Source organism: Prunus mume, linkage group LG2, assembly GCF_029339155.1.
Source record: "Prunus mume cultivar Tortuosa linkage group LG2, ASM2933915v1, whole genome shotgun sequence".
NCBI lineage: Eukaryota > Viridiplantae > Streptophyta > Magnoliopsida > Rosales > Rosaceae > Prunus > Prunus mume.
Window position 1 is genome coordinate 3,911,017 of NC_142699.1, and position 17,168 is coordinate 3,928,184.

At 38.5% G+C, this 17,168-nt stretch overlaps 2 protein-coding genes across 2 annotated transcripts; one reads left to right on the forward strand and one right to left on the reverse strand.

The window, feature by feature from the left end:
* Positions 1-480: 480 nt before the first annotated feature.
* LOC103319417 (glutamyl-tRNA reductase 1, chloroplastic) lies at positions 481-3,869 on the forward strand. The gene is made up of 3 exons (XM_008220956.2): positions 481-1,046; positions 1,839-2,080; positions 2,357-3,869. Exons 1-3 carry the CDS (start codon positions 785-787, stop codon positions 3,485-3,487), a joined length of 1,635 nt encoding a protein of 544 aa, XP_008219178.1. The 5' UTR covers positions 481-784; the 3' UTR covers positions 3,488-3,869.
* Positions 3,870-7,968: 4,099 nt separating this feature from the next.
* On the reverse strand, positions 7,969-10,970 carry LOC103319418 (Zinc finger (C3HC4-type RING finger) family protein). The gene is made up of 2 exons (XM_008220957.2): positions 10,093-10,970; positions 7,969-9,976 (listed from the first exon to the last, which is right to left on the reverse strand). Exons 1-2 carry the CDS (start codon positions 10,444-10,446, stop codon positions 8,111-8,113), a joined length of 2,220 nt encoding a protein of 739 aa, XP_008219179.2. The 5' UTR covers positions 10,447-10,970; the 3' UTR covers positions 7,969-8,110.
* Positions 10,971-17,168: the final 6,198 nt, after the last annotated feature.

The following is a 17,168-nucleotide window of genomic DNA, read 5'->3' on the forward strand; positions in this document are numbered from 1 at the left end:
TGATAACACAGTATAATACTATTTGGTTATACTCAATTAATCACGTTGTATGCGTGATAATTGTCTCACATAATAAAATATGATTGGTTAGAATAAAATAAGTATTATCGTGACATGCAAGCTCTTCCCATTCATAAAATGTCATTTTAAAGAAAACAGTGAGATAATCACAACTTTCAATACTTTACGTTAATAAAAGTATCTTTTCTTTTTTGCACCTTTTTAAGTTTAGTTGCTAGTGAAATTCTTATTTGACTACAAAAATAAAAACTGAACAATTTTAACCATTTAATAACATAACATTGGATTGTCCCACACAATTAAGCATTCCATTTACAACAAAAACAAAATACTAGAAAAAAAAAAACCACATATATATTTTTGTTGCCATCAAAATCTAATGATTTTCAAATCCCAATGTAGGGCCCATGGAAGATGAAGAGAGTGTGGATAAAACGTGTGTTCCATCCGCCAATCAGAACCCAAAGAAATCCCAAACACCCCACCCTCCCAAAATCCCCAACTCATATCCCAATTGTCATCAACTCCTCAGAGTCTCAAAAAGACTCACAGAGAACGAGAGGGGGTCAATTCTTTCGTACCCACCAAAACACCCTCCAACTTTTCCCACTTTTTCCAAAAACCCAAAAAGAAAAAAAAAATAAAACCAAACCCAACGGCCAGTTTTCGTTGAGCAGCCCCATTAGCGCACAGCCCATTCCTCTATTCTCTTCTCTTCTTCAATTCTGAGGGTTTTTTTGGAAACGCTCTGTCGTTTGGGCTAATGGCGGTGTCGACCAGTTTCGCCGGAGCAAAATTAGAGGCTCTGTTGTTGAAATCTTCTTCGTCGGCAGCGACAACGTCGTCGAGGGCCTCCAATGGTTCTTGCTCGTTGTCTGGGTCTTTGAGACCCGTCAGGAGCAGAAGGGCTGTGATTCAGAGGGGAGTGAGGTGCGAAGTGGCTGCTTCTGATGCTGCTGTCCAGACCGGTCAGAGTGTTTCCAATATTTCGGCTCTTGAGCAGCTCAAGACCTCTGCTGCTGATAGTACGTTTCTATTTTCCCATTAATACCTTCTACTTTATTTGTTTTTCTTTTCAATTTATGAACTTTTTGGTGGATTCTTTGATGGGTTTGTGCTGGAATTGGATTTTCTGCTTGCAATTGTTGGTTTGGTTAATGCATATTGCATATTGCAATTGTTGGTTTGGATTTTCTGATTGATTTTCTACATTGCATTTTAATTTTTAAGTTACTGTCACTTTTTGAATGAGTGAATAAATATAAACCACAACTATATCTGTTTGAATTTTCGTAGAGTTTCTGGGTTTAGAATTGCTGGATAAGAAAGTGCAGTTTGGGATTTTTCTATTTGGCCCAAGTATCTTTATGGTATGAAATTTAGAGTATAACAGAAAACACAGCAGATACTATCTTTCCCATCCAGAGTTGGTCTTGTATCACATATGTATTGATGAGTTTATCACCTGTAGGGAAAAAACTGGAAGGGAAACTTGATGATATGGTTCAAGTGTCATGACTTCCACTGTTTCATAAGTTAGAGATATATTGTCATTTACCCCATCCCTGGTCTGTTCAGAAGCTTTTTATGACACTTGTTTGATTGCATTTAGAGGATAATCTTCACTTTTTAAACCCCATGGCAAATTTGTTGCCAGCATTCACTAGAACATAAAATTAGGTTTAATTACATTTGTGCAACCCACCAATTTGTGAATTCATAATTCAAGGTTGTTTAACAATGCGTATGTTCTTTTGGATATTGAAATTATTTGTATAATATTGTCTGACTGAAATTTCTAAAACTAATCTTCTCAGGATATACAAAGGAAAGAAGCAGCATTGTGGTCATTGGGCTTAGTATTCACACAACACCTGTTGAAATGCGTGAAAAACTAGCCATCCCAGAAGCAGAATGGCCTCGAGCCATAGGGGAGCTGTGTGGCTTAAATCATATAGAAGAAGCTGCTGTTCTCAGCACCTGCAACCGAATGGAGATATATGTTGTTGCTCTATCTCAGCATCGTGGTGTCAAAGAAGTGACTGAGTGGATGTCAAAGGTACTCGTCTTCTCTTTATAATGTGTTTCTGGGACAATAGTGTAATGGATCTTATGAGGGACTCTTTTGCATGTGTTTCTTGACATGGATCAATCATTGTATTTTACATTTGAGCAATTAATTTCTTTTCCTTTGAAAGAAGAATTACACTCTTTTCATGTGTAGTTTACATTTGACCTTGTATGCTCTTTACTTTCACCTGCTTATTAAAAAAGTATCCTGAATTGATCATGATCATTTCTTGATCTAAAACATTCTATTTGCTTTTATTTGCAGACAAGTGGGGTCCCTGTTTCTGAGCTATGCCAGCACCGATTTTTGCTCTATAATAAAGATGCCACACAGCATCTCTTTGAAGTATCAGCAGGTCTTGACTCTCTTGTCCTGGGAGAAGGTCAAATTCTTGCTCAGGTGAAACAAGTTGTTAAAGTTGGGCAAGGAATTGTTGGCTTCGGCAGGAACATTAGTGGGCTGTTCAAGCATGCAATCACTGTAGGAAAGCGGGTTAGAACTGAGACTAACATTGCTGCTGGGGCAGTTTCTGTCAGCTCTGCTGCTGTTGAACTTGCCTTGATGAAGCTTCCTGCATCCTCACATGCTAGTGCGAGAATGTTGGTGATTGGTGCTGGGAAGATGGGGAAGCTTGTGATCAAACACTTGGTGGCAAAAGGTTGCACAAAGATGGTGGTTGTGAATAGAACTGAGGAGAGAGTGACTGCAGTCCGTGAGGAGTTGAATGGTGTTGAGATAATCTACAAGCCTCTCACAGAAATGCTTACCTGTGCAGCTGAGGCAGATGTGATTTTTACAAGCACGGCATCAGAAACCCCATTATTTTTCAAAGAGGATGTAAAGGACCTTCCTGTTGTGGGTCCAGAGACTGGCGGTTCGAGGTTTTTTGTTGATATTTCTGTCCCTAGGAATGTGGGCTCATGTGTCGCTGATGTTGATGGTGTGCGAGTTTACAATGTTGATGACCTTAAGGAGGTTGTGGCTGCTAACAAAGAGGATCGCCACCGGAAAGCAGTGGAAGCTCAGGAAATTATTACTGAAGAATCAAAACAATTTGAAGCATGGAGGGATTCATTGGAGACAGTCCCTACCATCAAGAAATTAAGAGCTTATGCTGAAAGAATCAGAGCTGCAGAGCTTGAGAAATGTTTATCAAAAATGGGTGATGACATCTCAAAGAAAACTAGAAGAGCTGTCGATGATCTTAGCCGAGGTATTGTGAACAAGCTCCTTCATGGTCCAATGCAGCACTTAAGATGCGATGGGAGTGATAGCCGAACTCTGAGTGAAACCCTTGAGAATATGCATGCTCTTAATAGAATGTTCAGTCTTGAGACAGAAATTTCGGTCTTGGAACAGAAGATTCGAGCTAAGGTGGAACAAACCCAGAAGTAAGTTCGATGTCAAATTTCTTCAATGATACATCTACTTCCTCAAATTTGAATAAGGGGAAAACATCCTCACAGTCATTTTAGTGTTCGCTCTGGTGTAATCTTCAACTCCATAGATAAACAGTGTTGGTCCCGGCTTGGGGATCTTCCAATTCATTCTTTGGTGTAAACCACTTTAACCTGATTCTTATCTGGGAGTTCTGAAATATGTCTACCACATGTTCCTAAGTGGCTGTTCGGCTTTGTATCGAAATAATGAGGTGAAATTATTCATGTTGGTACGATTGTCGTATTGTTTATGGTGTGTCGTCTGTGTCTGTAATACTGTTAATTCTTGTAATTAAAGGATATTTGCATATTTGAGATGAATAAATTGTAATTGATCATTTTTGTTGAGATTTTTGCTTTCTTTTGTAGATGTGGTTTCGTGCTGTGTAACGGCTAAGAAACACATCAAAGATTTTCATAACTTGTTGTCTTGCATATGTGAAAGTAATATATGTAGCATACAAAACAACAAAGAAGTTTTACGCGATGATATATATACAATACAAGTAGGTTGAACTTTTCTGAGCATCCATGACTTCACATTAATAAGAAATAACTGCTCAAGTTCAATAGTAAACTGCCAAGAACGCTCCAAAACCCGAAGAGAAATCCTAATCCCAAGCTCAGATAGAACCAAACGTCTTCAAACAAATTACTTTGAATTGACCGATTGAATTGTCGCAGACAAGTCCAAACCAACTGCAACAATCTCCTTCACCAGCCCAGGACAGAAAGCCGATTTGAAGGATCTTCAAGATCGTGCTTGAACACCAAAAGAGCTTGTCTCTCATTTTCTTTGCATCGCGCACTTGGATTTCCAATGCATAAGCAAATGGTAAACAAGGTTGCAATGCAGAAAAAACCAAACAAGCAATACACTAGCTATTTGGATTCCATTGCACTCAGATTTTCAAGTTGCTGACAGAGTAAGTAACACAAGCAATACACTAGTTATTTGTGAAGGGAATAATCACAAGCAATATTGCTCAGTTTTCCATAAAAAGAAATCAAAGATCATCATTGGTGGTGAAATGCTTTCCAGTTCATGGAGTGTTTCACATGCAGTACTTCCTTAAACTGCAAATCCTTTTTCAACTTGTATTTCTATGCGTGGCCTCAAAATGAAAAAAAACAATGGGGATGTCAAAATGTCATGCTCAGATATTATTTCGGCTATTAGTAGACAATGACCAAACGTCCTTGGGTTAGTGACTCAGAAGACTAAAGCTAGATTGGACCTAAAATTTAATTATGGCTTGAATTTTAAAAAGCATATGCATGCATGCAAGAATATGCAAGTACCCCATGAACTGGCAGGCATTTTCTTTCGTTTTGGATTTTTTGGGTTTTTTTTTTCTTTTGATAGTGATGGTTTCGTTGCTTGCTTGGTTTGGGAATTGGCAAATGGAAATTTTTCTTGTTTTCTATTCGGTAGAGTTCATTATTGGTATTTTGTTTTGTCATAATTCTTTGGGTAGAGTTGGGGATTAGGTTTTTGTGCAGGGCCGGTCCTGAGATTACAACTCAACTAGATACACACTTGTGTTACTTTCCTGCACGCTTAACTATATATATAATACTTATAATAGTAATATACATAATATACACATATAAAAAATTAAGTACCCCTGTGCAGTGGCACCACTTGCACACCCTCAGGGTCGCCTTTATTTTTGTGATGTTGTTAAAGTTGATTATGCATAAACAAGTGATTCATGGAATTTGGATCTATATATTAGTTTATAATTAGTGCAATTAATTAATTTGTGAAAATGTTTTTTTTTTTTTTGGTCAATTGGTAGGGAGGGGGAGGGGTAATATTTGGGGAAAAATGATTTTAATAGTTTTAGAATTATTTCCATAGCTTAGAATTATAGTCATGTTTCCACCATCCATACATAGGATGGTGCTCCAGCTCCTAGTCCAACACCCTACCAAATCTAGGACATGACTTAGTCCAAGTCAAGTCTATCTTAGGAGTGTGTGCAATCTTTATGGTTTATTTGGAGAAATTTTTATGGGCAATGATTTCTCCAATCTTATTTTATCCACTTACACTCCTTTTTTAATTATAAAAAAGGAGTGTAAGTGGATAAAATAGGAGAAAAAAGAGTGGGGAAATCACCATTCATTTTTATTTATGATACGAACAATTTTTAGGCGTGAAATTACTTGAATGGGTTTTGTGAATACAAGTTCAAACCTCATGTGCGTTAGTGTGAAAACAAGTGTAAAAATAACGGAATGGGTGTTAGTGTAATTTCTGAAATTTACCATTTATGTTTTGTCAATTTCATTTTGAATCACATATTTTGATATTATAATTAATAATAATTCTTTAGATAGGCTACAACAGGGCTGTCAAAGGGCCAATTCACCATCGGGTATTGCAATACCATCCCAGCCTTCGCTATCCATCCCTGTTCCCTTCCCCGCTCCCATCCCTGGTAAAAAATTTCGAGGAATCCACGTCCTCAACGAGGGTTACCTTCTAAACACGCTCGAATCCCAGGTTCTTTATTTAAAAAAATATTTGTATTACATTATAACTGTTAAGACAAGATTTATGTATTGGCATGTTCCTAGTCCGAAACCCTAGTGATCGCTTGAGCCTATATCCAATCGCCACAGAGAGAACAAGACAAGCGAGGCCATGGAAGCGTATATGAAGGCAGGTAACAGAAACTAAACAAACCCTAATGGCTGTCGCTGGACTAGAAGCCAAACCCTAGACGTGTTTACTCTCCTCCTCACAATAAACGAGAGAGCGACTCTTTCAGCTCCGCCTCTGTTTCTTTTAATATACAAATACACACATTAGACATGTGCACAGTGCAGTGGACGAAATAATTTTCTTTATTTTCTTACTTTTCACATGTAATTTCATAACATATTTATCCCAAAACGTGGGAGGTTTTGATAACAGTTATTTTCTTTTGCTAATTCTATTTACAGGTTTATTTCCTTCCTACAATTGGTTTTGTAGCTTTATTTAATAAAATAGCATGCATTATATATAACGGATAAAACTTGGCTTCTTAAAATCGAGGAGGAACTTATCCTCACAACAACAAATGAAGTTTTGACATTTGTTAAATTTCTTTTACTTTTTTTCCTTTTGAATTCCTTTTACTTTTTTTCCTTTGGAATTTGACGAGTGTAAAAATCTCATTTATTGTGAGAATGAACTCCTCCTATATTTTAAGCAGCCAATTGTATTCATATTACATTAAATACTAAATTTTAAGAAGAAGAAAATGTTTTGCATTGAGCGATGTATGTTTTACCCTACTAGCGTATCTTAGTATGCTGTGCATTTCCTCAATTAAAGATAAATAAATAAATTATGAAAAATTATACAGCAGAAGGGTTTTTTTTTTCACATTGAAAATGATCGAACCATTAACCTATTCTAATCGGACCACTTTGAAATTTTTTTCTCCTTCTTTCATGTTACATAAGATTTTCTTTAGCGAAATTAGAACTGAAATGTCGACAGAATATTTACAAACTTTTAAGTGTGGATTTCTTGATTTCTTACAGGACATAAATTTGTATGGCCTGAACTAGTTGGAAGCTTTGCTGCGGAAGCCAAAAAAAAAAATATCAGTATCACCACTGAGAAGTGAAGAACCCTTTGGTTACAGTTGCGGAAATACCACCAGGCCGTGTGGGAGTTGCAGATTTTTGCTGCAACCGTGTGTATCTTGTGCTCGATAAAGGGGGCATAGTGATCAGAATAACTTCAGTGGGTTAGAGTGCAAGCCTTTCTGGAATAACACTAATAATTTTGAACATATTGTTCAATAAAAAGAGCCTTTTGGGGAGATTTTGAGCGTGAAATTTTTTCAGTGAAGCTAGCTAGTCATTTGCCATGTTCGATCACAGTTGAGCTCCTTATGCACCCTAGATAGTGGTTTTGAGGAGTTGGTATTGGACTGGGTTTTGGGAGTGGGCCTGAGCGTAGATATGGAGGGTTTAGGGGGGGAAGAAGATGGTGAGAGAATATGAGGCAAAGAGAGAAACGGAGAGTCGTTTCAAAAATGACTAGGGCTAACTTTTAGACTACTTTTTCGAACGGAAAGTTTTTATCGAATGAGGCGTCGTTCGATTTCTCGGTTTGAGTTGATGAGGACAGAAGAGAGCCTGATGATGAAATACAAAAAGGAAAAATTAGGGTACAAGACCTTCATGTCTCCTAGAAAGCTAGAAGGATCTAAAGTAATTTGTCCTTGAAATATTGAAAAGTTATGGTTTTTATTTAAAGTTAATGATTTGTTCATCATTTTGAATCCATCATTCACCCTACTTTATTCACTAATTCAGTCCTTTGCTAACCCACCTATCATTCTGCCCCTTTCGGTTGATCATGCAAATGAAAATGTCTCAAAATAAAAGGACTGAAAAAGAAAAGCAACCAAACCAAAAACACAAGCATCCACCCAATCAATGAGGGTCGCGCCCGTCTACTACCACCTTGTCCCTATTATATAATAATCATATTATCCAATTTTTAAAATTACAAAAAATAAAAATAAAGAGGAAAAATGCTGTTTTATTTTCCCTTCAGAAATAAATATTAAAACCTAGCATTTTCAAAGCCGTGCAAGTCGCTGACTCTATTCAACGACTTCTTCATCATAGCCACTTTAGCCAGCTTCTCAGCCGCTCTCCACGCTGATGTCGGCGTAAGCGGCTCCCCGTTTTCGTCCACGGCTATCTCCCTCTCGCTGCTGCCGCCACCTCTCCGCCGTTGGATCATCATCAGCATCTGCTGCTGCTCCTCCGTGATCTTATGCTGTCTCCTCCAATGCAGCTCCGCCAGCTCAGCTTCCAAGCCGCGTACGTGCTCCTCAGCCGATGCAGACTTGGACTTGAGGAGCAAAGCCCGAGCCGATGCAAGCAAATGATGCGCGCTAGAGTAGTCGTTATGCTCAACCAATCTCCGTGACTCGGCTACGGCACGTGTGGTTATAAAAAGACCTCTTAATCGTTCGATCTTTGGACCGGAAGCTGATCGAACGGCATCAGCGAGAGGTACTAACAGCGCCTGCTCTCTCCCATACACAATCTCCTGAGTAGCCGGGTCTTTATAAAGGCAACGGACTGACATAACATGGTGGCTCCCGCGAGCCAAGGCTCGGGGAACACGCAGCTCAACCAGCAGCTCCCTCTCTTCCTCGGCATACAAGTCGCCGAGCCGCACCGAAGCTGAACCGTGCACAGCAGGCCCTCCATTGCACGAATAGATGGCTGCAATCTCAGCTGGAGCCGAGCCGGAATCGAAGCCGAGCTGAATTCTCAAGTCTTGCACAACCACACTCAAAATTCCCCCAACGCATTTGGCAAACGCGTCCTCAGCCGGCTCCTGGCTGTAGCCGCCGGTTTCACCGAACCCAAAAGCATGAACCGGGATCTCAATATGAGCGAATCGGGTAGCCGACACGTGGCCGGATCCCTGACGTTGATGGGCTGAATTTTTCACCCTCTCATCCTGACCGTCCGATAAGAGCATGATACTGGCAACCGGATTTCTGTCCCTCCGATCTTCAAGCACTTTAGTCGCCTTCCTCAATGCATCGCCAACACTGGTCCCCTGACCGCACACAAGCCGGTCAACGATTCTCCTGGCCGAACGTTGACCGTGAGCCGTCATTCTCTTTAACGGCAGCAGCCGCTTCGTGGTAGCTGAGAATGCGACAATCGAAAGCCGGTCGTTGGAGCCGAGCGACGAAATGACCAAACGCATGGCGCGTTTCAGCATCTGGAGCTTCGCGCCGGTCATGCTTCCGCTGACGTCAAGCACCGTCACCAAATCGATCGAAACACGACACGAAGTGTTAAAAACTGGGGGCGGAGGAGCCTTGACCCGCAACGCCACGACGTAGGTGTCGAAGCCCCGACCCGACGAGAGTAAAGCGGACTCGGGTAATATCCTGACCTGGACATTATTAGTTCTGATATCTCGGCCGTTGATTTGCGCGTCGGAAGATGAAGGGTTCGGATTGACGAAAAAGCCCTGGAACTCCTCGACGTCGTCGTTTTCGGGGAATGGGTCTGTGGCGTCTTCGTCTTCGTCTTCATCGTCGGCTTCTGGTATAGGGATGATCCGAGATGTGGGAGAGAAAAGAGACTCGTCGTCGTCGTACAATGGCTTCGATGAGGCTCTGGGTGAGGAGGCCTCCACTATTATCTTCTTCTCCACTTCCCTGGGCTTGGGTTTGGTGGGCTCCACGACGTCGTTTCGGGATTGGTTGAGGTTTTTGTGGATGGAGAGGAGAGGGACGTCTTTCCAGGTGCAGTTGCAGACTGGACAGACGAGGCTGTCATCGCTGCGCACACGAGCAGCTATGCAAGGGAAATGGAAGGCGTGACCACACTCTGCTGTGTATATGGCTGTGCCCTGCCCTGTCTTCACGCTGTTCAAGCAAATCCCACAGTTGCTCTGCAAAAGTCCCCACAGAAAACGAAAATTCAAAAACCCAATAAGCCAAACAAATAAATAAATAAAATCATTGGGTAGCAAATAAAATAAATGGGTGAATTAAGAGAGTTGCATACTCGAAATTTGAAGCTGTTTCTGAAGAGGGAGAGCTTGAGAGGGGATCGGGGAGAAGTTGGGTTTGAGCTGGAGAGAAAGGAAGTTCTTGTACTCTTGGGAGTGCTACTGCTGGTTTTGCATTCAAGCAGCCTGGGGCTTTCATGGTCATCAATGGAGCTCTGGGTTGAGATCACAGGCTGAGATTGCAATCTCGGAGTTGAAGGGTTGCTGCTGCCACTGGAGAAGAAACCAAGCCTCGTACAGCTTCTGGGACTTGGGCTTGGGCTTCTCTGCTGCTTCTCTGATACTCTGGTTTGATCTGCTGGATCTCGAGGGATTGTAGTGCAGAAGGCTCGTCTCCAACCAGTACCCATTTTTCAATTCAACCCCAAAAAGACCATAAAAAGAAGAAGAAAGAAGCACACTAGATGGGTAGGCTCTGCTTTCTCTTTCTGATATTATCAAAATCTATGGCCTCTACCTTCGTTGAGGAAGAAGAAGAAGGAAGAAGAAGATAAAAGAGAAAAGTGGAGAAGACAAAAGGGGAGGATGGAATTTAGAGCATGGGATCAAATGAAAAGAAAAAAGCAATGAAGACAAACTAGTGGGGTGGGAAGGATTTAATAAGAAAGAAAGAATACAGAGGATGAGGAAGTATAGAGTCTACACAGATCAGACTCAGACCATCAGACCAGACCCCTCTCCCTCTTTTGCCTTTTTATTTGTTTTTTTCTTTCTTTTCCATTGATAGCACCAAAAAGATCTCTGCAACCAAAAGACTAGAGATCTACTGCTTCTTTACGTGATCAGAGGTTTAATGAAACTGAATATTTATTTAATATTCATTGGAAAAGGTAATTAGGATTTTACCCTCGGTAACCACCACCCACCTCACCTCTATTATCCTCCTCATCCATGGCTTTATATCCTCCATGCTCCTTTATGTACAGACCTGTCTCACGCGCCTGCTTCCATTGTGGCAGCAGCAAGCTTGGGTCACGTGATCCTCGTGGAAATGACACTTCCTACTGTAGGTGGGATGGTAAAAAAGTCAAAAATGGAGTATGGAAAGAGAACAGGTGGGGATGGATGATGAAAAAGAGTACATGGTAAGAAATATTACATGCAATGAATTTGGATTATATACTTAAACAACAACTCATCTAGTTAAATTTTTCTGGATTTGACAAGATCTAGAGTTGTAATAGATGTCAAAGTTCCAAAGGTTACTTTCATACTTTAGGTTTAGACTTATCCAAACCTAACTTTAAATAGTTTCATTCCTTTCTAGCTCGTCGCTTTATGAATCATTTCATTTATTCTTTGCACATTATTTGTCGTTATTGAATCATAAGATAAAATTTTAATTAATTTGAAAACAAAGAAATATCTAGACTTTCATGTAAGGTATACCACGACAATCTAACATATGATATCATGAGAATTATATGTGGTTATTGGGTACCTTTATATTTCTTTGTGACGGAATGTGCTCTCAATCATCTTCCCTTATCCTTAAAGGTATGTAGCCGATATACATGTCTTTTTCTCTCTTTGTTCTTTACCTACTGCTCTAAAGGTTAGTTAATTTCAACCTTCTTTACATGCGTACAAGATAATATCTTTTATCTTTCCTTTTCTAATTTCTCTCATTTATTCAAATTTTAAATTATATTTATAATCAACGTACAAGTCAATATTCATAATTCGATTCTCAGAACACATCAATGGCTCGTTCATGCACGATTGACTTTAACAGGTCTAGGGATGTTGATCTCGTTAACATTTAAGGATGCAAGGTATTCCCAATTAAATACACGAAGACTCGTAAAAAAATTATCTCACTTATCATTACGTTATTGACCCGAAATAGAATTGCAAGAAAGTCTTTCTACCCTCCCTTTATACCACAATCCCATAAAGCTGCATTATTGACAATTTATAGAGCAAAAGCTTCCAAAACCCAAGCACTCCCAGTAAACTGTAAATTACTTGTGTACTTTTCCTCTTTTTGGGTAAACAATGTGGACTTAGCAAACCAAGGCAATGAAATGACAATATTTTATATATATTTATAGAGTGCTGCGAGTGCAATAGTACTAGAGTACCTTCCCCAAAAACCAAAAAAAAAGAGCATCACAGAGTGGCACAGTGTGATTTTGACAGCAAGGAGTGACTGTGTCATGAATGGTCAATAATTTCGACCCTCACGTGGGGCCCTTTATGGGTCTGTGAATAACCTAACGCCGTTAGCTACAAAACCCTAGCCTTCTTCCTTCCAGTGCTGACGTTTTTCTTCAGGTCCAAAGCTGAAAGAATTTCTGTGAATGTCAACTCCTTGAAGAATAAAGTATTAAAGCCTAATCTTAACCTAATCATTCTTAATTACCAACTTTAATTTAATATTTTTCAAATCAAGTTAGGCAAAGTAAAAAATGGCTTTATCCATTTGTTTAGTTATATTTGGATTAGAAAGTTTTTTCTTGTGGATGACTTCCGTGTGGGAGATGAGTCTGTGTGTTTTGTTTGGCAGTTTTGGATTGATAGGCTACAATTGTACGTAGGTCATTTTGATTTTAGTGATACTTTAACTATTTTTGTTCTGCTTCTGCTTTTGCTTTTGTTTTCTGAGACTACACTCAACCTCCGAGTCTTGGACAATTTCTTCTTGTTGTTATTAATTAATTAATTGACTAAATTGCTTATTAATTGGGCAAACAGCTTGGAATATGATCTTTTTGAAAGTTTCAAATGGCATGCTGTGGTTTTACACTTTGTCAAATTTAAGCTCCAATGAAAATATTTGATTCTTTGGATGGATAATTAGATAATGTCGGTCGATGAAACAATGCATGTAGTGTTATGTATAGCTTTCTCTCTGAAAATAAAAAAAATATTGAATAATGTCATGATATATCATGTAACATACTTATCTAATATTGCTAATTCATGCATGAAGCCAAAATACAATCATTAACAAAGTATGCTCTTCTTTTTCCAGATTCTCAATTTGTACATATAGGAATACATATTATACACCCCAATAAGATAATTGCATGTGTTCAAGAACAAGACATATTTACTCCTAGCTCTATATGCACGAAAATAACACGATTCTAATCACCCATTGATTTAGAATCAAACGACATCATTACCTAAGCCAACATTGGTAGCCATGCCAACATGCTTCTAATCACCCATTTGATATAAAATAATTTATCCATGACCGCACGTAACTATTTACATTTTAAACACAATTACAGTAACGTAGAATATTATTGAGTTGAAAATAAGTGTGACTAATAATATCATTAACTAGGAGGGCATTTTTGTGTTGTGAGCATTCCCACCAAGTTTTTTTTTTTTTAATGCCAACATTACCATCAAGTTAATTACCATTAAATAAATGTAATTTTATCATACGATAATTACCGTTGAGTACAAATTTCAAAATAATTTGTTATTAAAGGATGGTGGTCAGGTCATTGGGCAGTGGGCTCTTTAGTTCTTCTTACGTATGCTGCAGTCAACAACTTAATGCATGCATGTCAGCTGATGATCGTGAGTACCGAGGTTGTTATGTTTTAGTGGTCTTCAAAGCTAAGCTAATTTCTTCCGGCGTGGGCCCCATTTACTTGCCAACATGGCACTAGCATACCATGTGGGATTACTCATCGTCGTCATGTCATCATCGCCTATATGTGTTTAGCCCTTTCTCCACGTGGCACAATGTAATCTAGCCCAACTCAGTCAAAGCTGTTGACCGCACATTCATGATGATGATGAATAAGTAAGAACTAACAAATCATGAAAGGAATGGTTTTGTTTGTCTCGAGAGATACTTCTAAATCCAGTTTCTTTTTCTTTCCCTTTACTAATTATTTTTTATTTTATTTTTCTAAGCAAGTCCCATGTTCTTTTTCATTTTGAATTGAGTTTCTTTGCAAATCCAAACAAAGACGTTTCTATCAAAAGAAATATAATACACAAACAAGAGGACCTACTAATTAATGGATTTCACATATCCCCAATAAAATAACACAGCTAATGTAGTTATACAACTCTTACTTTTGTTTGTTGTAATTTGAAGCCTTAATTTGTTGTTTTTTCATAATTATTATCATGATTAATTCTAACTCGCATCACATCATATGATCGGGTGAGGAATAAAGTGGTATTTTTTGGACCAGAAAAGATGGTATGATTATACTAAACACAAATTAGGGGATAAAGATTTCTTATTACTTGAAAATGACTCATAATAACATTTTATATTATACACTAATTAACATGTATATATGTAATGTTGAAAAGTTGCCTACGAAAGTAGTAGTAAACCACAACTTGTCCTCTTACCAATCAATCTTCCGACACCAAAAATTAGTATATTCAACATCTTTTTTATTCAAGAAAAAGGATGTGCAAGAATCAAACTTGGACTCATTGTGGGTAAGGTATAAACCTTACCACAAAAAGTTTCAGTGATATTGTTGCATCACTACTAGAATATTTGACTTTAGATACGATTTTTATTAGTGCTCTTTGCTATAAAAGACATAAATTATCGTCCTCCTTCATGTCAATGGCCACGATGCATCCATATTGTAGTGACTGATTTCCTCTATAGGGGTTTCCGCTGCTCATAGAGCTCAAATTAATCCATCATTTGTGGCAAATGTTTAAAGCATGATCCGTCATTTGTGTTTCCATCAACATATATTTTAGATATATGTCACACGAACATGATTTTCAAATCATACCAAATAATGTATTTTTTAAATAGAAAAAGCTAAAAGCATATCATGCACTTGGTTCAACCCCTGATTTCAAATTAGAATTAGGTATACCACCAATCAAATAAAATGCACAAGTATCCTAACACAAGATGATAACCAAAACCCTTCTCTCCCAAGTCTGGAGACTCACACGTTGGAGAGCTTTTAGATCCTTCAAACCTAAATAACTTGGGAAAATAGAACATAGGGTCCGCCTACTATGTACTAGATGGCCAATTACTACCTTTCATAATAACGCATCACGAGTTCACCTGTGGACAAAACACAAGAAGCCCATTTGCTAATGACTCAAATCCAAAAGCTCTTACATGTTTGTGCTCGTATTAGCCTCACAAGAAAATCCACAACGAATGAGAACGAGGAGGCTCCTCCAACATGAAGAATATCAAATGGACCATTGACCCACGGGTCACCCTCACCTATAAAAGGAGATCACTTTTTCACCATCCGATTGATAACATCACCATGTAGATCAACGCCATCATACATCTCCACATCGCTTGACACCTCCACGCATGGCTGCACTATCACATTGTCGCTCGGTATCACTATGCCTCTCGACACCTTGCACCTTGCCCCTCATGTCACTAATTGATCGGCAAAAATGGTGCAACGCGTACTATACCAAAGGCTTCAACGCCTCACATAACTATTTAAGTGATTACGGACTCTGATAAGGCTGAATGGTGTCACAGTCCCACATCGATTGGGTGAGGAAAAGTAAAGTGTCTTATATGTGCAAAGTCCGTCTCCTTTAGTAAGACGTATTTTGAGCTTGAAGACCCAAAAACAATATCTTGCTAAGCTGAAAATATTACCACTTGTAGCTCTAGTCAAAACAAGTAGGTGATGAATTGAAAAAGTGAGTGGCATGAAGTAAGTACATATAATTAAATTACTAGGCAACTTGAGCTAATACATATCTTGAACGAGTTTAGTTAGGAGTTTAGAAAAATGACCACATAGCACATGACATAATTGGACACCCCATATGCAAAAAGATCCCATCATTTTGCAAACTCCAAGTTGCGGATTTGTTGCCTGCAACTTGTTAATCAAGAGATCCCATCACATTGCATTCAACAAAACCCTTTGAATTAGTCCATTGTACCTGTCTAATTATAATGTCTCATTGCAAATCGGGGTTAAGTGAGACCATGATCAAATCCCGATCACATCTCAGAGAGATGGTTGGTTGCTCCTTTAAATAATTAAAGCCGCTGCTCCAACTAAAGTATTATTATTTTCTGGAGGAGTAATGCTACACTTACCACATTATTATCCCACATTTCTATACCACATAATGTGGCATGTCCATATCATATGAAAGATCAATTAAATGAATGAAGTGTATTTTAATAAATAAAATTAGAAAAACAAAAACTAGTATTTTACATGATGTGGTATGTACACATCAACTGCCACATCATGTGGCATAAAATTATGGTATAAAAAATATGGTAAGACTAGTATTATTCAGGATGTGATTATGGGATAAGAAAACACATTAATTAAGCTCTTTAAATTACCAAATTTTTTTAGATTTGATTATGTCATTAGGATTGAGGAGGATACGGAGTTTTTCTTTTCCTCATCAAATACCAGAGAACTTTATTAAATACTAGAAGAAATACAAGAGGGAAACATACAGTCTTACTCAGACGTCGTGAATAAAATCAGGGGCACACTTAATTCGTAATTACTTGGACAAGACTTGATTATGATACTATTAAATAAGTCGACAACTTAATATTAAAGGCAACAATTAGCAGAGAAAATGAGGTGGTTATTGTCTTATTGAAAGGACTTTTAAAATAGAGATTAGCAGTTGATTTTGGAATATGTAGTTAGTGTTGAAAGTGATAGTAATTGGTTGGTAAGGTTACAGAGGCACATGGGTGCTGTATTTAAGTGAAGCCCTAATTTTAAAGTGGAAGCAATTAAGAGGAAGACTTTAATATGGGCTCAAAATAAATAATTGCATGAGCATCACCTTCCTATTGGCTGTTAAGATGCTGCCATTTAATTATTGGGGCACATGCCTCAACGAATCATATAAATCTTAACTGCGAGAATAATCCTTTTTTTTCTTAAAGAAAAGTTTAAGGGAAGATTGGCTACTCGCACAATCAGCGCTAGGACAGATTCATAACCTCGAGTCGGAAGAACTTTATGCATGGCATCCAATTGCTAGCTGCTATCGGTATGAATTTATGTAGGAAATTACAGATCTCGCATCAATGAGGATTGCTGGCTGCGGGACTCAAATACTAGTGGAGCTACACACAATGCAGGGACCT

What these genes read in the sequence shown, in the direction of transcription:
- LOC103319417 (XM_008220956.2), top strand. Translation starts at nt 785, where the DNA reads ATGGCGGTGTCGACCAGTTTCGCCGGAGCAAAATTAGAGGCTCTGTTG. An exon ending in CAAGACCTCTGCTGCTGATA is followed by an intron (nt 1,047 to 1,838) that starts GTACGTTTCTAT and finishes TAATCTTCTCAG; the next exon opens with GATATACAAAGGAAAGAAGC. An exon ending in TGACTGAGTGGATGTCAAAG is followed by an intron (nt 2,081 to 2,356) that starts GTACTCGTCTTC and finishes TTTTATTTGCAG; the next exon opens with ACAAGTGGGGTCCCTGTTTC.
- LOC103319418 (XM_008220957.2), bottom strand. Translation starts at nt 10,446, where the DNA reads ATGGGTACTGGTTGGAGACGAGCCTTCTGCACTACAATCCCTCGAGAT. An exon ending in GAAACAGCTTCAAATTTCGA is followed by an intron (nt 9,977 to 10,092) that starts GTATGCAACTCT and finishes GGACTTTTGCAG; the next exon opens with AGCAACTGTGGGATTTGCTT.